Genomic DNA, 25,566 nt, shown 5'->3' with positions numbered 1-25,566 from the left:
TTTTATGCTACCTATTAAAAATGTGAAAGCTAATAATAAATCATCTTAAAAACACTCTTCTTTGCCATCCAGGTAAACCCGTTCTCCAGAAAGGCAAATAACAACATATCCCTCCTCTACAAACTCTGCAAACTACTTGTAACTGATTCATTCCTCCAAAATCCCTCTGACATAAAATGGGTTTACCCATATACTTCAGTGGAGGATTTCTGTAATGAAAAATCAAAGTTTCAAATGAAGTTCCATACCTGCAAGATCTTCTTTGGAGGAAACAAGTCGAGGAGAGCTGTTACCTGGCTCAATTCTTAATGACAATCTGGAAAAGAAGATAATTGAAAGAAAGTTGTAATATTATAAGCTACCCTGCTTCACTGTGTTTTTTATGATGCACTCGTTGTTGCCTTCTCACCACTCCAACACATCTTAATCTTCCAGTGCATATGACTTCTGCCACCTCTCAAGTTTACACGCTCTTAACTTGACATTTATAGGTTCTTTGTTCTGTACCAGTTTGACAAAAAAAACTGTGGAGAGCCACAATGTTAAGTAAACTTTAACGGAATAGGCTTAAACCCAAAGGAAATAACTGCTGTCATTGCACAGCATTACACACACAGAGTTGTGAAGGTTTCAAGCTACAGACTGCAGTACTCTGCTGGATAAAAACACCAGTGAAAGGCTTTTGTACTAAAGACATGCACAGGAATGGGATGGGATGAATGACAACAGATGACAACAACTTGAGACAGCATTTCAAAACCAAAGTCCTTATGCAAAACCGAACACTCACTTCAACTTGTTTCATGTAACAGTTGCTCTCCAACCAGAAGCAAACAACCCTTCTCCTGCGAACCTGTCACTGTTCCACAAATGCTTAGTTCTTTCTTCTGTTTCTGTCTGTACAAGGGAGCTGTTACTTATCCTTCCCCACATGTGATAACTGCATGTTTCTGTTTCTGCCAGCTTTGAGGAACTCATCTCTGATGTTCTTTCCTTATGTTGTTATCAAAGACATTACTCAGTTTTACTAGTCCCCTGTGGCAACAGCCACAATTTATTTGGTCACTGTGGAAACATTTGTCTAATAAGCCCATTGCAAAAAGATACAACTGCAATTCAGTCAGTGTAAGCAAACAGCTTCTCCCTTTTACAGTGATGTGGTTTGTAATGCACTCCTCTGAAAATGCAATCTAGCTATTCAACATAAGAAAACACAGGATGTGTTAAAAAAATAAGAAATAAATACGAGCCTAAATTTGAATGCTGTTAAATATAAAATACTCATGGTGACACATTTAACAAAATACTGACAATAAACTGAGAGAAAAGGGAATATATTCTGACAAGGAGCTGTCACCCCTCGACCACCTTCTCTCCTCTTCACTCTCACACCCAGAAGGCTGGAAACAATAGAAAACATTTTTATTTCAAAGAGATACTGATAGTCAGCGCAGCCTCAACCAGCCTTGGCTTGTTTGCCACCACCCAAATTCATTTTTGCAATTCCTCTGACACTGCATTTTCCACTGAGCAGCACAGGTTCCATGCATGTACATGCATGTACACGCATGCTCTGCTCTCACCTCACCCCATATGCAGAAAATGAAACATGCAGCCAGCCTTGAACACAGTTCGATTTCATGGAAGGATTCTCTTCAGTACAGGATGGAACTACTTCTAGGACAGTAAAGCTACTTCTACATAATTCTCCTAATATTAGGCAAGTAAAAGAAGACAAGGAATAGCCTTACATGAAGAACAAATATAGCTGCTCCATGAGGAGGCTGAACAAAACTTATTCATCTTTCTTAAGTCAATATTTAAGTTGCAGTAAAGCAGTTCAAGCCTCAAAGCTGTCACTCAGAGCATTTCTGACCAGCACTTGTGTATGAAGTAGAATGGGTCTGATGTATCTGGAACATTTTGAGCTGCCTATGTAGCACTTAAACATTACGTTCAACAGCTTCTGGAAGCTTCATTGTCCCCAAGAATGCCTTGTGGAAGAACAGCCAAGTCACAACTATAGCTATTGATCAATATCTCTAGTGTGAGGTGTCCCTGCCCATGGCAGGGGGGTTGGAACTTGACTATCTTAAGGTCCTTTCCAACCCAAACCATTCCATGAATCTGTGATCCATATGGCTGCTGGAACACTAGAAATCTCAGGCTAACACAGTGCTGTCTAGCTAAGGGGAAAACTGCACACCTGGGGACAAGCACTGTCTTACACCCCCCTAAAGGAGGAAGATCCTGCAGCAGCTGCATCTGGTATCTCTGAAGGCTACCTCTGCATCTGGTACCAGTAATGCCTTCAGATTAACAAAGATTAGCAATGCATTTTGGGTATAGCTGGAAGGAATCTTAATGCTTTAGGTCCTGTTTTTGCCCCCTTAGTCTTGTAACTAGCAAAAGTTGTAATTTCTCAGCTAGCAGCATATAGGCTGAGCAAGAAAGACCTATTATTTTTAGGTTATGACATCATTGTCAGGGGTTTTTTGGAGTGTTCCTACTTGCTGACAAGCACAAACCTAAAGCAAGCAATTGGACTGGCACAAAAATTGCGGAGAAGAGCTTTGTTTATATAAAGGGGCTGCCAAATTTCCCTTTTCAGTGCAATTGAGGTACTCATTTGGCAAAACGTGTGTTGGGATCCTGCCAATACATTTTAGGGCAACTATCTAAGCTTCTCTCCCTGACAGCCTGGTACTGAGATAGTTCTGTTCTCTCTGCCAGAGGTCAAGCACACATCTCTTCAGAGTACACTAATGCTGTCCCTGACTCAAAAAGAGTGGTCACTGGAAGAAAAGAAAGAGGAGATTCTTTTCCACTATAAGAACTTACAAGTCTTTGCCTTTTTAAGGCTTCCAGTTTCTTCTGGCATGGGACCAGAAAACGCTATGAAACTGAAGATCCATTAGGGAAAACTGAGAGGAAAATGTGAAATCAAATATTCAAAACAAAATTCAAAAACTTCTTCACAAATACAAAGATGGAAGAGGCATCAGATTCTCCTTCAGGGTAGTTGGGTGCAGTTTTGATGAAGACTTTAATTTAAAGCTTTATTCAGATGAAACAAAGATGGCAGAAAAAGGTCAAACTTCTCCAATGTACATAAACTGCAGCAACTTCAATATGCTAAGAATCAAATATTTCCCTCTTTTTAATATCTCTCGAGAGTTCAGTCCAGATTTTCCTTGCCATAGTAAAGCCTAGAAAAGAAAACTCCTAAATTTTACTGAAATAGTCTCAGAAATAACTAAAGCAAAAGAAGTTATACTAGATCTTTAAGATACACCAAATACCTTCCAGCATCATCAGCAAGGCTGCAGTTAAAGTTAAAATGATTTTCAGATTTAAGCTGGAATTACTCATGACTTGTAGTTTTTCAAAGTATTCTGTTACAGTATCATATACTTACAGAAACCACTTGCTTAATCTGTTTTTCTTGAGATATTACAGTTCATGAAAGCTGTTGTATATAAAGTGTTAACATTGATGCATCATCAGGAAACTCCATCTAAAAACCACATTAAGCAACATGACCAGTTTCTTGAACCCAATCCAAGGGCTGTAAAGCCTGTACTAACCACAGTTCTTCACCATCACTACTATAGTTTTTCTGTATGTTCATGATTTTAATGAAGCATAGAATTTTGTGGGAAATTAGTAAATAATGACCGTTTGTTAAATATTAATACTGATATTTAAATCTCAGACTACTCTTAACGAAGTCATGGACTGCCTGAGCTTTTCAAAAAGCTGTGCATGATGCTAATGTTCAATACGCATCTGTTGCACAATGCATCTCTATTTGTGAACACATACAATGTCTGGAGGCTGAAAAAAGGAAGAACATACGTATTCTATCATTGTTACTCTGGCAGGAATTCCAATTCCATGAAGCAGATTAAATTTTGCTATGAAAAAAAATCAAATACATTCTTTTTTCCAAATAATTTTCCTGCAGAAACATCACTACGCTCATTATCTGTGATCAACCAGCCACAAAAGCACAAACCATAGTCAAGCATGATCTTTCACAGTGAACTACCTTCAGCCAATGACTTTCTGTTCCACTTTAAATCAAACTAATAGCCAAGTGACCTTTCCATTAAATTCCACAAAATCTGAAAAGAACAGTACTTACTTATAATTGTCATCTTCTACAAACTTCTGAAGTTCTTCAATGTAACGAACAGACTTCAAATACTTTTGCACATGGGGCAGTGTTGTAAGATGATCTGTGGAGTGTTCAAACAGAAGATGAACATTAATGTTACCCAAAATTCCTCATTCTTTCACGTTGGGGTTTTTTTTTTGTTTTGGGGTTTGTTTGGGGTTTTTTTCCTAGTTCTTATGGTTATCTTAATGGAAACTGAGATTTTAAACATTCCCAAACAATAAATCAGGCAGAAACATGAAGACACTTAAAAATTAGAATGCTGAATACCAAGAAACAAAGACACTAAGTTCAGAATGACAGGAAAATCCCTTGACATCTAGTCAGGAACTAGGACAGAAACACGCCTTGTAGGATCTAACATCGTCTCTGAAAGACAACCCTTTTAAAGGTTTAAAATATTATTTCTTCAAGGCCATGCTTTAATTTTCATTCTCATTTCAACAAAAGCACTAAAAATTAACGCACAGCAATACAGAAAGCCACCAAAACTGTAAAAAGGAAGGATTAGTGACATAATGAGGTTTCTTTGTCCAAGTATTCAAAGACAAAATGAAACTCATAGTAAGAATATGATAGCTGAATAATCAAGCTATTCAGAATCATACACTATTATGGCTAGTCCCTTTGAATACTCTGTAACACCCAAGCTGACAACAAAGGACAAGAACTGAATACTTAAGCATACACAAGCGATTTCTCACCTCCTTTTTTCACAATCTAAATTCTTTTTTTCCTATTCAAAACTCTCCAAAACTGTAGCATTTAAATGTTCTGAACGTACTCAATTCTGCAGCTGCTCTCAATGTTTTCCAACTGATTTATGTTTAAGCTAAGGAAAGTCATGCTAAGTCACCAACAGCACTCTGAGTATCCATCAACAGCTCCAAACCAGCACATTTCTTGACATAAGGCTTCACTAACAGGCTAGAATCACGGAAACAAATTTGAGAGTAAAATGCTGTTAACAAAAATGAACAGCCCCTCAAGTTCCTCACTTCATCAAGAAGTAGGTAAGGAAGTGAGGTATGTGAAAAAGCTTAACACACAATTTTACAACTGTTGTGTAGATCGCAGTATTTGTATTTCATTTTGTAAACCTATCAGTCTGCTAACAATAAAACAATGAAATTAAGACATTCTATGCTCCAAAGACATCGTATCTACTGCAAAGGAAAGATATTAAGGTATTCCTGACTGCCTCTGATGGAAACAGAATATAACCCAAATGCAACAGCTGTACTTGAAAATATGTCATTTGTAGTCCACATGCTGCGGTCAACTCTGCACAACTTCTGTTATAGCTCTTACAATTAAGAGTAAATGCATATTTGCATCATTTACTGGTAAGACTGAAACTGCACAGAAGTGGAAGCTACATTACATACTAGTGTTCAACTCTACCAATGGTAGCCTCTTGTGTTGCCTTTACACAGGCTGAAACCACACAATATTGTACTACAGAATTTTTAGTTAAGCCTTAACAGATACAACAAAATTTACCAACCATAGTTACAGGAGACTTGCAGATCAGCTATTATTCGGAGAATATTGTTCATTTGATTGGATCTTTGTTCATTCTCCATAATGCTGCCTGAAGCGGGATATGCAGAATCAATGTAGATTAAATCCAGGAGATAAATTCCTGAAACAAACAAACCAATCAACCAATTGGTCTATGTTTCAACCACAAATAACTGCATCATTTTTCATGAATAGAACAGCCAGCAACTATTCATCCCCACTGTGGTCTGGACCCATCACACAAAGGAGAGCTGGGGATTTGCATGGTGAAAAAAACTTCAGAATCAGTGCTTGAGTTCTATGACACCTCTTGAAAAGATTTTGCAGTTCTATAGGCTAATGTCTGCTATGAGTACTTTGCAGGATCATATCAAGGACACTAAGAAAAAAAAGAGTAACAGCTGCTATGAACTGCTAATGACAGTACAGGGAGCATTCATGAAGCTGACAGTGAGCACAACAGCCTCTGGCCACACTGACTAGAGTTTAGCGCTTCACTGCCACTATTTACCACATGAAAATACTAGTGCATGTTTTGGCTGAGGCTCTAGGCTGCATTTGCTGGAGCAACTGCTTGAGGAGATGATATTTACCTTTTGATTATGTGATGATTTAAAAAAGCAGAAAGAAAAGGAGTTTATTTATTAATTTCTTAATTGAAAGAATGGCAGTTATTTGCCTAGGCCCAGATTTCTCAGTAATACAGAAAGACACAAAGATGCTGATTGTTCTTACTTGTGCTGCACTTTTCCAAAGCACTAGTTGACGAGACAAAATGTCATGTCTGGTTGGTAAGGAAGCCTATTATAGACACAGAAGTCATGTGTAGCAAGATGTCAGGTATCTTCATCACCATAAATACACCTACATCCAATGTCTGTATGTTGTATGGTACTTCTACCTTTACACATTATGAGAAAAAGGCAGACTTAAGGCTGAAATGAATCCATGATAAAGTATAACATCTTTTACATAGTACCCATCTGCTTTTTATCAATACATGCCATTCAGTTTCACACAAACTATTTTGATTTTTAGTGGGCTTCTTTTACAGCCCGAGAACAGTCAAGACAGCAATCACAAACGAAGGGGAAAATACTAACTGGGAAGTATATACAATACACAGTCATCGAGTTTGAGAAAACTGGATCTTCACTATGATTACATAAAAAGTTTTCGGTTTCAGCTCTGGAAAACTGAAAGATAATTCTGCATGAAAGAAACTATGAAAGCATAATGCAAGGCTCATCTATTTACTTCAGCAACTAATGGAATGCTTTTAAATGAAGATGAGGAAGAGTACCACTCTTGCCTTTTGTGAGGATACTTTCATCAGTTCCAGTATTTCAATTGTATGAGCGCAGCAAAGGAGTACAGAGGCTTTGAGTGTGTGTGTAGAATCAATTTGGTTTAGGACTTCCAGCTATGCTCTCTGTTGATCAGGCCTTGGGTGCAATCATACGAAGGAACAAAGTTGTAATGCACAGTACTTTGTGGCTCAAGGAAGTGAAATAGTCTGCTAAGGTAGAGTTATAACAATACACTTCATCATCTTCAGTGTGTCCTTGGCCACATGGGCACTTTGTGCCAAAGATGCCCTGCAGTAAGTGAGGGCAATCACTGTATAAAGGAGACTTGCTGCTCTTTTGGCTCTTCATGGACCATGCAACAGCCAGACATACTCAAACTAGACAATACAAGAAAGAAATTGTGGCTTCAGCCATTCTTAACGTAGGTTTTGCTTATCCAAATTTTAAAAAAATCCCATAACTGCACAATCTGCAGGAAATACAAAGTACTTAGATTTATAATCACATAACTTTGAACACAAGTTTGCAAACAGTTCATGCAAAACTTACACAAACACAAAGCCATTGCCAACAGTGATAAAGAATAATGAAGTGGATGCAACCCGAATACTGTAATACCATTTACAGTAGAAATCTTTTATATACAGTCTTTGATATTTTGACTTCTACCGATAAAATGAGGTGCAGATCAGATTCTGCTGGATGTGCAATTCTAAGCGGAAATCACAGTTTACACAGTGAACTTACGGCAAAATATAAGTTCTAGCACGACTAAAACAGTCTTTTTGCATCTCTAAACTTAATGATTCTGTATAAATTAAACAACCCAAAATAACCTGTGCATGATGATTTGTGTCACTCTGCACTCCATACAGCATGAAAGCTCAACCAATGGAGGCAGCTCAAAGTAGATGAAAGAAACCAAACTGATGGATGCCAATAAAAAATTAGACTTAACATAATATGCTGGAATGTAGCAAAACATATTTTCTGTAAATTCACATCAAGCTCACACCTTTTCAGGAGTGTTCCTCTCCTGCCTCCTTTCAAAGCAAGAAGGATGATTAGTTTTTACTGATCTTTTTCTTAGCATTACCAGCCTTCACCTGAGCAGTGGCATTCTGAACTCTTCCATATACATGATGCAATAATAGGAATAGATGTGAATACATTTATTTTGCTCAGAGAAATACAAATTCTTCCCTTCAGCAAGACTTTAAGACCTGCTTCTCAAAGGAAAGGCTTGGGGTTGCCATATGCCAAAGAAAACATACAGTACTAGTTTTTCAAACCTTGGCTTACATTTATGCTACTGTGCACTGAAAAAGCTCTCTAAGATGTGAAGCCATCAGGATATTTTCCAGAGGGTGAGCTCATGGGCAGCTGCTTCCACAGACAAAACATTTTCCAGTGATACTGACTTTTCTCCATTGTTACTAGAACTAATTTTGCAGCTGGATATTGTGTGCAGACAGCACAGTATTCCTTACCTTATGGCATCATGGAAATAACAACAAAGATGTAGGAAAAGCATGGCCAAATAATCCAAAACTAAATTTATCAATGAATTCTCACTGTGTGAAGGCAACTGATTATTTTTAAATTGGCAAAAAGAACTCTAATACCCAGATCTTAATTTTGTATTTCAGAGCTCAAAGTAAGCAGTACTGACAAGACAGGGAAACTGAAGTACAGCAACAAAGTGACTCTGAAATGTCAGTCAACACCACCCAGATGATACAGTTTGAGGGCTCCATCCTCCAGACAACAACTTCCAAGGCTAAATTTTTACTGAAAAAGTATTTATGGAGAAGTGCAGTGTTCAGCAGGATGAAAATCTAAGTCTCTATATTTGTGCCTTCATTCATAGCTAAGCTGCTTTTATTACTTTTTTATTCAATACTCATGGTTTCAGAAAATGAATATAGTATTGAGGCAGATATTAAATAAGCACACTTTGGAGTTGATGGGTACTAACAACATATTGTTAAGAAAAATAATCTCAAGCCTTCACTCAATTCTGATGAACTTCAGTGCAAGCATGTAAAATTTTCATGAACAGCTATGGAGTGCGATTTCTTCCTCATTGAGACAGACTGACATAACGTGCTATGAAAGACACAATATTTTCAGTCAAGTAAATCACATGTACAGAGTTAGACCAGAGGGAAAAGCCAGATAGTATTACTTTAAACCACAGTGGCATTTGCCTTAAATTTAGGTTCAGATTTTCTGTTCTGTCACAGATTTCTTTGACCTGGGCAAGTTATTGTTATCCTCTATTTCCCACAAGTTCAGGGAGATAGACAGCATTGCTCTGTCAGAAAGACCTCAGGAAAATGAACATTATGACCATGAAAACTTAACAAAAGTGGATTAAATTATAGAAAATACATAATTATGTGCAGCTATGAAGGCAGCACCATGTATTCTTAACAATTCAGAAGTTCAAATATCTCTGGGGGGGCTGTGACAATTTGCAAGCAGAAGGTTTAATCCAAAACTTACAGGACCTAAAACTGTCTCACAAGCACACACTGTTGCAAAACTGATCATAAAAAACGCTGCAGATACAGAGTGACAACTCTCATCATTCTCAGTTGTGTCCTTCTCTTTTTTTTTTTTTTGTCTTTTATTTTTTTATAATGGATCTAAAACTATCCTGTGAAATAGTAGGGCTAACAACCCCAAAATTAAGGGGTTAAAGCACACCCCTACTGTATACTTGACATATACTTTAGTGCATAGCAATCTGCAGTGCAATTCTGCAAATGCAAGTTAGGAAACACTGCTCTATGGTATTTTTGTTAGTCAGACATTCACTGCTTTGCAACACAGAATTAGCTGATGTGGAAGTATTTCAGATTAGCCTCAGGACTTCCAATCTGTTATTCTTACTTAACATTTATAACAGTCTTCTACACTTGTTTGGTAGATTGTACTGTTACTGTGACAACCACAAACACATTCTGTAAGAGGAGGAAAAAAAAAAAGAAGTTAAATGCTTTAATGAACAAATTTAGTTCCCTACTGATCAGCACGTACACTTTCTGAAAATATTCACAACCAAGAAGCCCCTGAATGCACAGATGCTGCAGTCTAACATGGATGTCTGGGTATTATAGAGCATTATTTCAGTACAGGAAGCACTGTCTACAAGACACGCAGTAACTGCCATGCATAACAGAAAGAAACCTATGGAAAGTAATTATTTTCCCTTCTTTCTCCCCAAAGTTAAATAATGATACTGGTTTGATAGGAAAACCAGAAGAAACAAAAATATGTTTCAAATTTGTAGTCAGCTATATTTATGAAAGCCTTTTCCCACATACAGTAGAGTATTTGTATCGCACTAAATAAAGCAAAGGGCAGCAAGAAAGCAACTTATCAATTAACTAAGTGGTAAAAAGTCCAAATCACTGCAGTCAGCAGTCTGTAAAACCAAAGACACCATTCTTAGGAGATTAGCTCATAGTCAGCAACGCCAGCAGTTTTGTGGTATCACTGGTTTCAAGAAGACTGGATATTTTCCATGGACTAAGGGCTGGAAATTTTTTCTACAAACCCAAATGTATATACTGGTTAACCCTGGTAGGACTCGGCGTACTCTGGAAACAACTGAAGACAAATCTTTGCCAAGGCAACAACATGTGATTTGTAAAATATATTGCTGACGCAGTGGCCAAGTGAATGGGATCACTCACAGGGAAGTAAAGGTGGGATTACAACCAGGTTTATCACTTCTATGGGATGTCAGGTAGCCAGAGCATGGCCTCAGTATCACATAACATGCACAAATGGTGAGCTATAATGAGGCTGAGTAAAAAAGAGAAAAAACTTTCTCAATTAAAGAGGTCTGTATAATTTTTACTTATACAATTCCAAATTCCCCAACAGGCATTCTTGCCATCCTCTGGCATCTTCCCCCTGCATATCATCAGCTCATGAGAGTGCGAATACTTACACCACCATAAAAGTCGTCTTCTTAAAACACAGGTAAAAGCAATGCCTGTAACGATGTTGCTAGTAAGTTACTAAGAGGGGAAATAGCTACTATGACTGCTTTCTCAACATTATTTCTTCAACACCAGGATGAAATCAAAGATAAGTTTTCTGTATTTCTGTATTCTGGTTTCAGAACCAGAAAACAGTACTTGAGGGCCACGTTACCACTCTGGGCTTGTCTATACCTGGAAAGCATAGACAAACTATTTTGGAATATTTACTCTGGAACAGTCTATTACAGGCCCAGCATTCCTCAAGTATGATCACACACAAATTGAGACATTCACTGGAAGAGCTACTTCAGTAAGTTTTCAGTGTAAACACCATTCACCAAATAAAACTTAGAGATTGTTCACGCAAATTCAGGGTTCAAAAGCTGTGTCAGTGCATAGTTACCTATGCATAGTGTAACTAATGCGCAGTAACTCCACCTCCACTAATCAAACACAAACCCCATATTATTCACAAATTGGAGTGAACCTTCTGAAAATTATTTTACTTCAGAGACATCAACTAAATGTCATTTCAAGCAACAAATGGTATCCTGTACAATTAGTTAAAATAGTTATAATCTGTTACCTCTGTCAGAACACAAGCAAAGATCAGTATATGTTTTTAGAGAGACAATACTACTTATAGTATTGAAAGACTGACAATTACACTAATGGCAAATACCGTTTTTTTTTTAAAGGGGTAACATTATTAATGGAAACTACACTGCCATTATTATAGTATGTGCATGAGTACAAAAGTAGCTCCACTCACAAGCAACAGCTTCAAAGGGATATAAAGAGCAACTACATTATTCCTAAACAAGTATACTGAAATGCATGAGAATCTTTAAACTCAAGCATTCATTCAACAAAAATCAAAGCAAAACTCCAGCCCTGATGCAACTTTTAATTCCACCCTCTGCCAAGAGCATCTCCTATGTTGCCCTATAGTGCCCTTTGTCTTTCGGCTCCTTCTTTCCTAAAACAGAAATAATCATCACCAGAAAAAGGGAAAGGGTTCAGATCCCACTGTCTTCTCAGAAGCTGCAGCACTTACTTAAGCCTTAGCTGGTAGCTTGAATACATGAACTGTTTAAATACCCCTGCTCTGACCTACAAGGAGTAAAGTAACTCCCCAACCATCTGTGACTTTTAAGAAAGCAACAATACAAATTTAACTTTATTGTTAAGGTAGATTATAACACGCAGTTTGCAGGAAATGTTGCCTGCAACAGAATGCAATGTTACTACATGCACAGAGGTGGCAACCACACAGAACACAGTTCATTTTCAAAAAGGGATTAAAGACAAGTGTTTTAAATCTCCTTGGCAGCAGTGAAACAACATCTGGAATAGCGCAGCACAGTCCTGATACACCTCTGTACAGGACAGACGTCAGACTGGAGAGAGGCTGGCACTTGCCTGAGAGCAAGAGCACTTAACAGTTGAGGACAGGCTTAAAGCACTGGACTTGTGCAGACTTGTTCACTCCATCCTAAAACCCTGCATACATCTGTACACCCTGAAATGCAGACCTTTAATTATTTTGAGGCATTCAAAAGCATATTACACAAAATGCTATACTGTAGTGTTATATGTTAATGAAAAAATAAGTATAATTTTATAAGGCAGGTTACTCAAGATTCACTGGACATATAAACCAAAAAATAAATTACGTAATTTCACTGGGAAATTTGGCAAATGGGAAGCTGTGAGCATTTGAGTGAGTTTAGAAAAAATCAGTCTTCTCCCTGGTCCCAGTGTATGACAACTGCTTTGTATATAGCTATATTATAGCTATATACCCTATTATAGCTCTACCCACAAACATTATTGTATAAGGCTTATGTTTTTCTTTCTCAGTCGTATCTATTTTGTGTCCTGAGTCCTAAGAACAAAGATTAAGAACAAAGCCAAAACAGCTTCATTTGCTAATCAGAAGAAGAATTGTAATTTCCTTCTTTAATCAAAAGCTCAGCACTGAAACATTTACCTCAGGCAGAGCACTCAAAAAACATTAAACTGCATTTCATTTTTCATATTTAACATTGTTCTGTACAGTTGGCTTTTTTTCCTAGAAATAAAGGAAAATAATTAGTTTTTCTGTGAAAGAAAATACATCACAAACAAAAGTGCCAATGCTTTTAACTGCAGTGCTAATGCTTCTGTAAGAGTTACACATGCAGACCAGCCCCTCCAAACTTCACTAACCTTTTCTCAGGTCTACCATAGCACCTTTATTAGCAGAGACTTTAAACTGAACTAATGGGTAACATCAGCCCTGTTAGGAATACAAAGAATATAACAGTGAGTCAGTATGTTAAGCATTTTCTACTAATGCTTGGCAGAGACAGATGGAAATACTAGTGCTTCTACAGAAACGTTTCAACATGCTTAAAAATTCTCAAGTTTTCAAGGAAATGAAAGTAACACCATTTCAGTGAACTGATTTTTCAGTTTGACAGCTGATTTCAAGTGCTTCAGAGAAAACAAAACATTCCTAACAGACACTCCGTCTTCCCTTTTGATGTATTAAATCCTCAACTGAGCAGCTTACGATCCTGTTGGGCCTCATGCAAACTAAGACTGTTGCTGATCTATATAAAGTTTTGCTCTTCTTTACTCAAGCACAGTGGTGACCTCAAAAGAAAATTTTCCAGAAGCAAGGATTCTAATCCAAAAGGTCATTCCAGAGAGTCTGAACATCTAAGACTTCTCAGAAAGTCACTGGAACACCAAACAAACCTGCTTAACTCAACTAACTCACTTCAGCCATTCCTGTCGTCTATGTTTAATGAATGAGAGAAAGTATTATCATTGCTTCATCCTTAGCCATGCCAAAACTAAAAGAAGAAAACAATCCCATGGTGTTTCCTGAATACCCTCACTCTAACAGATCACTGGAATTAATAATTCCACCTTTGTCACTGTAGCAATAAAGCCTAACACAGAAAACCAGACAAATAAGTGAAGCATAAAACAAGTAACTGTCAAAGTAAGATACTAGTGTGTGAAAGCAAAAGTTACCACTAATTCAGCTGGAATTATTTTCAGGAATTTATGCCCAAAATCACCTCCAAGTGGTGCAAATCAATCTCTTATCCACTGAAACAGTCTAAAAAATTCTGAAGCTACCTGGAGCTTCCTGTAAAAGCATTTTCTCTGAACACATCACATTTTCTCAGAAGTACCATTTTTTTTTCTCCTAATACTTTTCTTATCAATCAAGAAAAAAATCCAGAAGACTAAATATTGTAATAATGATTCATGCGAACATTCCCAAACATAACCAGTGTCAGAAAGAAGACAGTGCCTAGAAAATGAATATAGGAAAAAGGCAAAGGTACAATAGTTGTTTTCCAGATGTAGCTTCCTGTCAGTGGTGAGCTGTGGTTTAGGGACTTCCTGAGATAGATCTTGGATAAACACTTTTGTGTTTAAGTCTGGGTGGTATTTTTTTTCTTTACGTTTCTTCTTTGAATCTGTCTGTTCACTCTTTCTTTTTCCTGCTATTCCTACACACACAGGTTTTGTTTTTAACTTTTGGTTTCAAGTGATCTTCTGGCAAATGAATTCAGCAACTGAACTACACTGCCTGAAAAAAACTAATCAGTTTGACTGCTCAAAGTTTGCCTTTTTAAGATTGGCACATTCTTATCTGTTTTGTTCGCTCTGAGCTTCCGATCACTGACTCAAAGTTAACTTCTATGACCATCTGTTTTACAGTATTTTCACTAGTTCTCAAAGCCAAGTCTAACATTGGACCACTCCTTGGTGACTGAATTACTCTGGTGAAGACAACTGTCAGCTTTCACAGCCAGAAATAACTGGCTATTAGTACATACTATTAGCAGGATCTGTTATGCCCCAATCATGGATTTAAATACAAGCTGATGTCTGAGATTCTCAGTATGAAAAGCAAATGGAATAACTATGAAATGTTTTGAAAATCACATAATTCAGACTAAAGCCTTTAACAAAAACAATGAACTCCACAGCATTACAGATTTAAGGAAAAGGCATTCCCATTTGGTCCCAGTAGAACGCCAATTCCATTTTTCTCTTGTCTTTTCCAAAGGGCAAACACCTCATGTTACCCAAACAATTCTGATATCTGACACTGGCACATCCACTGAAGCTCCCCGTCACCTATCAAGCTGGCACAACTTTATTTTTCCCAATAGAGACAAAATTGCAACAGGCTGAAGAAATCACGCAGCTTTGTCATACACAATTTGTCATGTCCTATATATAAAAGTCTCCAGGAACAGGCCATTCAGCCAGCTTTAAAAAAGACAGGTACTCAGCACCTCATCAGGAGGTTGATCTGTGTAATAATACATTGTTTCCTATTCAGAAAAGAGGACTATAAAAGACATAGGGTTTGGCTACTTTTGATCTTCTACATACTTTTATTTATAACACAATTATCTGTAAGAGAACATTAATGGCTAAAAACCTCACGACAAGGGAAGCCTCTATTTAGCCTCTTTCAATGGGTAAAGTTTTTAGGCATTTAACTGCACTTAAATAAGTGCCCTAAAATCAATGGCGCTTAAGTATGTATTAAAGAGCTCAAAAGTGGTTATGGGCAATTTATATATATGGTCCTAAATAACCAACTTTATCCTTGGGAAATCCTGTATTTCCAAGAACCTCGGTGCTCCAGAGCATTACAGCAAGTTAAAAAACCTGTATTTTTCCACAAAAGCAAAGAACTTGAAAATGTTCATTCTTAAATACTATTTAAATACTCAAGTAGTAATCTAGGTACGGAATTGCCTTCCTAGCCTGGAAATAGTCAGGAATTTGGGAAAACCAGCCACACTCATGACAACCTGCTCCCTTGGAAGAAAATATAATGGGCCTATTGCTAAGTCTGCCAAAAATTAATGGTTTATCACTTTCTGGTTCAGTAAAACCAGCCTTTTCAGTATAGAACTAGTGCATTGGAAAAGCTTTCGGTTATGTTAAGAGCTTAAATGAATTTAATAACTTTATTTCTGGGAACATGCCATTTCTTGATAATAGCTACCTATGAAGGGAAAAAACATGAGGAATATTGGCGTTTCTCTGCACAAAGCTGCCTTGCCTTCCTCCTCTGAGCATCACAGAGGACCAGTCAGTAAAACCGAGCAGTGACCTCTGTGTCTACACCTCACCTCTCCACACCACCGAGCACACCGTGAGAAGATGACCGAGCAGGATGCAGCCCTCCCTGCCCCCGACACGTTGGGGCCGAACCCTCCTCAGTTACACATTCTACCACCTTGTTCGAGCTAAGAAACCAAACGCCCGCTCCTCAGCCGCGGCCTGCGGAACGTGAAGCGCTGTAACGCTGACCGTTCCCCCCGTGACAGACGGAGGCGTTTCGCTTTGGAGCACCGGCGGCCACCGAGCACACAGCCGCGCACCCGGCCCGCGGCCCGGCCCCTCAGCCCCCTCAGCCCAGCTCCCGCCCCGCGCTGAGGTCATGCCTACGGCGGGGCCCGGGGCCGACTGTCGCGGGTGGGTCCCGGCGCTGGTGGGAGGAGGGAGGCCGCGCGCCCAACCGGAGCCGGGCGGCTCGCCGCAGGATCGCCTTTCCCCCTCTTTTTTTTCCTCCTCTTTTTCCCGGCCCGGACGCAATCCTGCCACAAAGGAGCTCAAGTTCACCTCGGGCTGCCTCAGCCTCTCGCCTGACGCCACGGACCGCGGACTCCAGAGCCCGGCCGTGCCCCACAGTAGCGCGGATGGGCAGCTGAGCCTGGGGTGCAACGGAGTGAAATACCCTCAGGGAGAAAGAAGAACAAGAGAAGAAAGGATGGTGAGAGCCGCCGGTTACTGCCTCGTCTAACTGCAGGCAGCGCACGGAGCCGTGCAGCTGCCTCAGCTCCCTGACACAGCCGAGTGAGATGTCACAGCCCCTGCGGACGAGCTGCGCTGAAACCCTCGGGTGAGGCACGCCAGGGCTGAGGAGAGCAGCCGAAAGAGACGGGTAAGCGCGGGCATGAGGCGGGTGGATGCGAGGTGTGCGGCCGGGGCCCAGGGACTGGGCTGCAGCGGGACCGTGGCACCAGCGAGGGTTACCTTGTCAAAGACAGCACTGCTCCAGCGTAAAGCACAAGCCTCTTTTTGCCTTAAAACAAAAAGAAACCCCCAAACAAGACTAAAAGATAGTTGAGACATTTTATGATGCTAGGCAGGGAAAAGCCTTCTTGCCACTATTATCAGAAATACAGAACCTTTTTATAATCTTACTTAATGCTGCATGTAACTTTGAGCTTCCTCAGACTTACTCTAAATGGATGCACCTTCCAACAAACCTTCCAGGATATAGTAATTCCTATGATAACTTTTCTAAAGGATTACCTGTATTAAAACCGATGAAAGCTCCATTCAATCGTACGCTCCTGTCTGATTAAAGAGATACACAAGTTCCTGTAATAGAGTCTTTAAAAAGTATGAGAGATTTTGCAAAAGTTTCAATTAAAAAAGAACCTAACATTTATGAATACCTTTGTGTAAGCATTAAATATTTACTGTATGATTTAACTACTATTTTTATGGGCAAAAGGAGTCACATTTATTAAATTGTGAATGTGTTTAAGGGCTATTACAGACAATGTGTGTGCACACACAGGAGCACACACAGTATGAGCACTTTTTGGTAGTGATTGGATTAAGTGAAAATAAGGTGAGGCCGCTGTTAAGGGAAGCAACAACAAAAGCAGTGCTCTTTCAATAATTACATTCCACATCTATGACAGAACTTCACTAAAGCACAAAGAACAATCCACAATCAACCTGACTAAAATTCCTGGTAATCCAGAAAGAAAACTTGTACTTGGTGTAACTAAAAACCAGCTCGTTTTTTTCCAAAACTTGGTAAAAAGTTCCACAGCAGTAAAAGATACATCAGCTTTTGAAGTTCCTTGCAGCACTTGATAGTATTTCAAAACAAAAGTTCTCCAGGAGCCAATTAAGATACACTCATTCTGCAGTGTTGCTTCAGTCATCCATTCCGCCCAGTGGAAAAAGGTATTGCTTTTTAAGAACTAGTGCTTGGACCAAAATTTCACCCCAATTTTAAGTGGACATAAAAACTCAGTATCGAATGCATTATAATGAAAGCAATGAATTGGTTTCTGTCTGTGTGGCACTGCTTACAATGGAATCCAGCACCTAGTGGCAAAAAAAACCCCAAACAACCCCCAAAATCATTCCCCCCATAAGTTTGGAGGTTTTTTTTTTTCAACTTAGTTTTACATCATGCTTGTGTAACTGAAACTGCGTGCTCTTACGTGTCAGCTCTTTCCTATCCCCTATTATATTTACTTTAAAACTTCACGCAAAACTTTAAAGCTTTTCCTAATACATGTGGCACGCACACTACCGTGCTGTATTTCCACTGTGCATTGCTGTTTCATTTTACAAAACTGAAAAAATAATCAGTGTTGAGGTTTGCCACAGCAGCACCCCTTCATCTGAAAACCAAAGTACATGATGTTAATTCTAAAAAGACCCAAACTGTACCAGTGGAAGTCACTCTCCTTATAAAAGAGCAAAAATTAATAAATCACATTAAAAATTAAGGCTACCTGGAAGATTGACAGGATGGATTAACATCATTCCTTGCAAGAGGATGTTTGGGAGAAGGAGTAGGAACAGAGCATGAACTCTGCGAAAAGGGGTAGGGAGTAAGAAAGAAAGCAGCTTCAGAAAATTCATGCTTATCTATCTTATCACAATGGTGTTGTGAAATCCAGATCATATTACTGGCCTGGTGCCTGGAACATGCCAGCTAACTTAAATCCACAAACACTGACTATCAAAGGACTCTGCAGAAGCAAAAACTAATGTTTGTTACCAAAACCCAAACCCTCTCATCTTTTTATAGTAGGATTTTACATTTTCAACACCCTTGCTCCATTTGCTTTTATCAATTAAAATGTAAAACTGCACTAACCTATAAACCCCTTTTGATACCAAAGACACCAGTATTAACGAAACAGTGAAAATTTGTTACTAGTTTTTGTTTCTTTAGACTGAACAGGTATCAAACTAAGTGTGAATTCACAATCAAATAGAACAGTTTATCTATTCAAGAAGAAATGCTATAACAGCTAACACTAGTCCTTTGATGAACATGCCTCCATTTATGCCTAATGCTTGAGGAATCAGCACAAAAGGTACCACAGCATGGGAGATACGTAAAAAAAAGCCCCTCAGATGAGTGCTACTATCCTTGTTATATTAAATATGACCAGCACACAAGGACTGAATTTTGTAACAGAGCAATTTAGCATAGCAAAATGAACTCATCTGTATGGAGAATCTCACTGCTTTTTTTTTTTTGTTTCATGTCAAAACAACCATATCGGGAGATGTCAGAAAAAAATCTGTTGTGCAAAAAGTGCGTATCTCATCCTTCATTATATACTTGGGTTGGTTTTTTTTTCCATCTATCCGGATATTCCTAAAAGCCTCTGTATTACCAGTTTTATTATGGTGCATTCAATTTTGGCATGTTAGGACTGCACATACTCTGAACAGTCCAGCCTCCATACTTCAAGTGCTTGAGTCAGAGCAATTTACAAGGACAGGAACAAACTGTGAGCCTGTCCATTCTTTAATGAAATTAAAGTCACCTATTAGCAATAAAAAGAAAATGACACATAAATAGAACCATATACAGAAAAGAGAGTTAAATAATAAAAAATACCCCCCCAAATTCTGGAAGTAATTAGAGATTTAACATTCTGGGAGCCTCCTGCTTAAGCATATGAAGTCCCATAGGAAACCCACCTTGTTTAAAATAGTTACTATAACTGAAGCCCAATAAACTAAAAAATGTCTCCTTAGTTCCTGAGCTTTGACATGCAAGCCCACCAGAATTCCACTCTTAACTTTTTGAAGTGAGAATTGCTGCTGTCTTCATCACCAGACTCTGATGCATTAGCTCCTCAAAACATACTGGTAAAGGGTTTTCTTAGATTATCTTTGCAGTAAGTTCAATGATAGTGCAATTCAACTAGTTACTGAAGTAAGATGTTACTCATGTATCATCTTAGTTTTAGCACAGAAAATTGCCTTCTCTGTACGGCAGTCTCCAAGGGTAAACACAGTGTCACATATCACTTGTACAAAAGCTGCATTTATATAGCCTAGTGCATCACTTTCTTAGCTACAGTCCTCTGGCTTATTAACAGTTTACTATATATAGAAAAACAAGAGCAGCAGCAAGAAGCAATTCTGCTGCTTTTAACTACTGGGTTCTTTAGTGTTCCATATCTGTAAGAGTAACCCATACCAATGCAAATTAAGATACAAAATTTATATGCTGGTATGAAATCCAAACAGTTATTTTCCATATTTGTCTTAGTTAAGGTTTTCCACACAAGATTGACACAGGTCATTATTTTGCCTTTGTATTTCTCCAAACTGCTGTAGTACAGGTGATATCTTCCTTACATGTCAAAACATTTCCTCCTTGAAATGACTTGTAATCCACAGTAAAGCACAATAAAATTCAGTGCCCAGCCACCATCCAGTGGCCTTCCTCCTGTTTCAGCTCTTTTTGGTTTTTTGCAGAACACTGAAAAGTGTAGGCATAAAAAGAACATAACTTCCAGAGACAAGATACCAATCTCTCAGTGGTTAAAAGACTCAGCATTGCAAACCACTTTAGATCTAGATGCAGCTGTGTTGACAATATATACTCAGGCTTTTATAAACACCTTTCTTTCCAGAGTAGTACTGCAAATGTCTAGTTTATGAACAAAATTTCATCCAGCAAAAATCAGCCATAACACTGAAAGGCTACTGGCAGCATTTTCAAATAAGCTTAATGATTCTTTGTTACATTATTACAAGTCATATTTTTATCTGACAGATGCATACCTTTGTTCTCCTGGGCACAAAAATCCCAGGGAGAACTCTCAGGATGTATAAAATACTTTAACTAGTCTATTTTGTAAAAATTAGATCCTCTGAAACATGTCATCATAAAGTACAGATTATGAAAAAGATACACATGTTGGAACATCCACAATGAAATGTGTATTTTGTTATAAGCAGGTTAGAAAAAAGGCCACAGTGTTGACATTGCTACCTTTGATGCTACTGCTTGAGGCAAGCTGGTTAAAACAAAGTGAACACTTGCCAAACAGTAATACTTCGCATGTTGAAATATTTTTACCTTTATCATTTCAGGATCATGACACTGACTAAACTATAGGATGTGAAGCACCTGTGTAATTTCACATGGTAAAATACACAAATCTTGTTGAAATACCACATATAAGTTTCAAGATATTGGTAACAATCAAAAGGCAATGTATTTTAAGGAACTGAAAGTCCCATATAATCATGACAGCATAGGACACAAATGTTTCAAAGCAAAGCCAGAGAAAGACTGTATTTACTTTTTCCTTTTAAGCGACAGGAAAAAACAACTAAATGCTGAAACATCTGATAGCCCTTTCAGAAAGTTTATTTCCTCTTTTTTCACCAGATCATGGGAACATCCTCAGTTGGACAAACAATGAAGGAGCAAACAAACCAACTTATAATTACCTACTTCCAGTTATATGGAGAGATAGGCCAACATTTGTTCTACAGAGTGAAATGTTAACCAAAATACTTATGCTGGTTAGGAGCATGAAAAATATTATTCTTCTAACCCACGCAACAATACTGCCAGAAGCTTTCATACAGATGCAGTTAAACTGGCAAAAGACAGTATTTTGCCTGAATAAAGTACTACATACTGCCGAGTAGGGTAAACACGCACAAAACTCGGTTTAGGTGCATCTGCACTAGGGCAAGTTCCCAGCTTAACTCCTATGAAAAGTGCTTTTATAAGCACACAAGTACTTGAGCAGCAGAATCTAGAAATGAAATTGCTTCAAACTTCCATATTTTTTCTAGTTAGAAGTTCTATTTTTCTTATTAAAATGATACATCTTTTTCTTTTTAAGTGTGCTTCTTTCACCTCTCTTTTATGTTTGCTTGCTGAAGTTTTGTCAGTGTGCATGAGGACAGATGACAGACCTGATGTATTTTCAATAATTAAGGAAAGCTGCACCAAGCATGCTGTTAGAGAACGCAGCGTTGTGCAATGGCAAGGTTGAAAAGTCTACAGCTACCTGAGTGGAATTCTGCACTGGGGACAAATGTGGTCCCAGTAATGCAGTTCCCTCCTAGTTGACTGCAGAAGAGCTACTGGGAGAGAAGACAGGGCTGAGCCAGACAACCAGTAAAAGCCAAGTGATCAACAAGCAACAGCACTAATGAAGTACAAAGAGTATGAGCAATTACTTGGCATAAGTGCAACAGAAGAAAACTGAAAGCTAGTGTGCTGGACATCAAATAAATTAGATCTTTCTTTCCCATGGGAAAGAATTCTGATATCCTAAAATCTGATGTTCTACTCAAAAAGAAGAGGAAGATATTAAAAAGCATTGAATACTTTAAAATTGATTCCCCGGCTTCCCTCTCCACTTCCTCTGGAATCATTTTCCTCTGTGAAAGATTAATCACTGAGAGTTGTTTGAACAAGCATGTTGGTTGTGAACTTCATTGGAATCCAACTGCAGAAAGGAAGAAATACCATTTATGTTATGTAGTTCCCCACAATATGCAACAAATAGGCCTCATGCTGAATGTTTTTTTAACTGAACAAGTAGATAATAAAAGACTGAAGAGATCACTTCATAAACAGGAAGACAAACATCTGAAGATAATATGGTTCTTGTTGCTGTTTGTACAGGAGCATTCTCTTACCAATGTACTTTTCCTTCCAGTGTTTTTTCTTGTAGGAAGGACACCTTAGAAAAGGTGACATAAAGGCAAGATCATGAGAATGAAGTATTTCAGCATCGTTTAATTATGCTCATGTTATTCACTGATGGCAAACAGCGGTCGAACACTGAACAGGCTTCCTTGAGAGGTGGTCAATGCCCCAAGCCTGTCACTGTTTAAGAGGCATTTGGACAATGCCCTTAATAAATAACATGCTTTAACTTGGTCAGCCCTGAATTGGTCAGGCAGTTGGACTAGATGATCACTGTAGGTCCCTTCTAACTGAAACAGTCTATTCTAGTTTGAAAGATGTTTGAACTGACATGTGAAGAGGAAGCTGAAGAACTCTGTTCAGTGTTTTTCTTAAAGTTAATTCATAAAAAAACCTGAAGAATAAAAATAAATTTTTTATATGTTGCTCTTTCTTCAGCCTGGAAAAGAATGTGTGCCCTAAATCCTGTCCTCAATTAAAGACATGAGTTGCTGTAACAAAGACACGAGTGAAGCCTGAGAAAATCTCAGTTTCTTTTCAGTGGTTACAATAATTACAGGTTTGGAGTGGGCAGGGAAAGATACTTCAACTCAAACTGTGAAATAAAATCCATTTTATACCTATACATGAGACACATTGCAAAACACTCCATCTGTGCAGAAATATGAGGCCTGGAAAACTGCCAGGGTTTCCAAGAGTGACCTGCTGTGCAAATGCTGATTATGCAAGTTAAAGCTGTCTGGGGTAAATTTATGTTCCCTGTTTTCCAGGGCTCCAGATAACATTCCACTACTTACAGAATCCATGTCAAACTCCAAACTTTTATCTGACAAGTTTTCAAGATTCTTGGCAGGTGCTGTAAAGCACAATCCCTTGCCATTTGCAAAATTAGTTTATTCCAAATAAAAAACGGAGGCAAAAGTGTATATCCAGAACCTTTAAGAGAGATCAAGTCCTGGTCACTTTTTCTGAATCATTTACAGACACATTTATGGTTTATTTCAAAACAACAGAAAAATGAATGACTGACAGCATCTCTCTTCTCAGTATAATTATTTAAGCATGCATGTCCATCGTTATATTGAAACCCTAATAAAACAAATCTCTTGTAAGTCAGCAGCTGCCTAGCTTCCCAGATTCAATCCCAGAACAATTCAGATCAGATGGGACCTCACCTTCATCTTACAAAGCAAAGCTAATTTCAGTACTAGACCACGTTGCTCAAAGCCTCGCCTGAAATCAGATCAGAACTTTACCTAGTTCCAGGAATAGGGTTTCCACCACCTCTTTCAGGACTGTCCTTGAACAGACTCACTGGGAAATTCTTTTACCCAAAATGAATTTTTCCTGGGACAATTTGTATGCATTGACCATTATACTTTCACTGTGCACTTGAAAAGAAAATCCATCTTCTCTACAAACACCCCTTAAGTAGTTGAAGACAGCAGTAAGATGTCTCCTTCACCTTCTCTTCTGGAGGCTAAACAAGCCCAGCTCTTTCTGCTGCTCCTCATACATAATGTCTGCCAGCCTCTCGCTATGCACATTGGTCGCACTCAGCTGGATGCATTCCAGTTTCTCACAGCTGCTACCATCATCATTTCATGTAATTTAAAAAAGACTGCTGTACTAAAGATGACCAAGCAGTAAGGTGACAGTTATTGAAACACTGAATGGTTATTCCATGTGAAATGTTTTACAAGCAAAGAAAAATGTGATGGGAAACACCACCCTGCTTTTAAAAAGTATGAAGCAGGCCTTATACACTGAAAAAGCTCCATACAGCACTTCTGCCCCATTTTATTTATTTTAAGAAAACTAGGTTATATACACATGCCTATTAAAGCTGCTAGAAATACATGATACCCAAGTGCTGTTCAAGCAGCTGATAAAAGAATGATCTGTAACAAGGCATTCCTGGCAACAGTGACAGTGCCAAGGCCATGTTTTCAAGAAGACTGCTGCCTATAAAGTTCTGGTATTGACTTATTTTTGAAGAGATAGCAACGGCCTCAAATTTCCACCTTGAATATGAATCTGCTCCAAGAACTAAGTATAATTTCACCAAAATGGTACTGTTTCATATGTCAGTAAACACTATTAGCTAATTTTAACAGCTGGGGGGGGGTCATCCTTGTCCACCACACACATATGCGCATGGCTTTCCCTTCCAAGAAAGGACTATGAAGTGAAATGAGCAGGCTGAGTGTAGAGACGTCTCCATAACAATAAATATTTTAGTTGCAAATTCTACCAGTCAGATTTTACTGCCTGCAATTTTTGGGCAGTAGAGATTTTAATTATAATGAGTTATTTGATATTTTTAGAACTTTTAACAGCAGGTATTAACTTAAGTTGTGCATATCTTTACCATTTATATTTTTAACTAAAAAATGAAAATGTAAATCGTATTTAAATGAAAACACCGATCTTGGAAACTTCTGTGGTACTTGCCTGGGAAAAGGACTCTTCAAATCCTGGTATTTATTACTTAGTTTCTTGTGGTTGCTGGTAGGCTTTAGATAAGCTTATAACTAGTAACTACAGTTCCGGCCACAGAATGATACAACCATTTCCCATGATGTCCCCCTTAGCCAACCTAAGTTTATGCTGGACAAGGAAAGTCTCTCATTTGTACACAGCCATACTAGTTACTATGTAATATTTTGCAACTTTTAGCAGGGATTATCACTTGTTCTGTAAATCTACACCTATTTCCTATTTGTTACTTACTGCTAAATTTATTTTAAAACAGATTAAGAAGTTCATTGCAGCAGA

At 38.3% G+C, this 25,566-nt stretch overlaps 1 protein-coding gene across 2 annotated transcripts in view; it reads right to left on the bottom strand.

Annotated features, from left to right (window-relative positions):
* The window catches only part of RALGPS1 (Ral GEF with PH domain and SH3 binding motif 1), a 65,040-nt gene that overhangs the window by 19,430 nt on the left and 20,044 nt on the right, over nucleotides 1-25,566 (bottom strand). For both annotated transcript variants that reach the window (XM_080630691.1, XM_080630692.1), the window contains 3 exons: nucleotides 5,688-5,825; nucleotides 4,148-4,241; nucleotides 249-316 (listed from right to left, as the gene is read on the bottom strand). In XM_080630691.1, coding sequence (XP_080486817.1) covers nucleotides 249-316; nucleotides 4,148-4,241; nucleotides 5,688-5,825 — 300 coding nt within the window. The remainder of the gene's footprint in view (nucleotides 1-248; nucleotides 317-4,147; nucleotides 4,242-5,687; nucleotides 5,826-25,566) is intronic.

The sequence above is a fragment of the Psittacula echo genome, assembly GCF_963264785.1.
Source record: "Psittacula echo genome assembly, chromosome: 16".
NCBI lineage: Eukaryota > Metazoa > Chordata > Aves > Psittaciformes > Psittacidae > Psittacula > Psittacula echo.
Note: the sequence above shows the minus strand (reverse complement) of the source record. Positions and strands in the feature narration are given on the sequence as shown.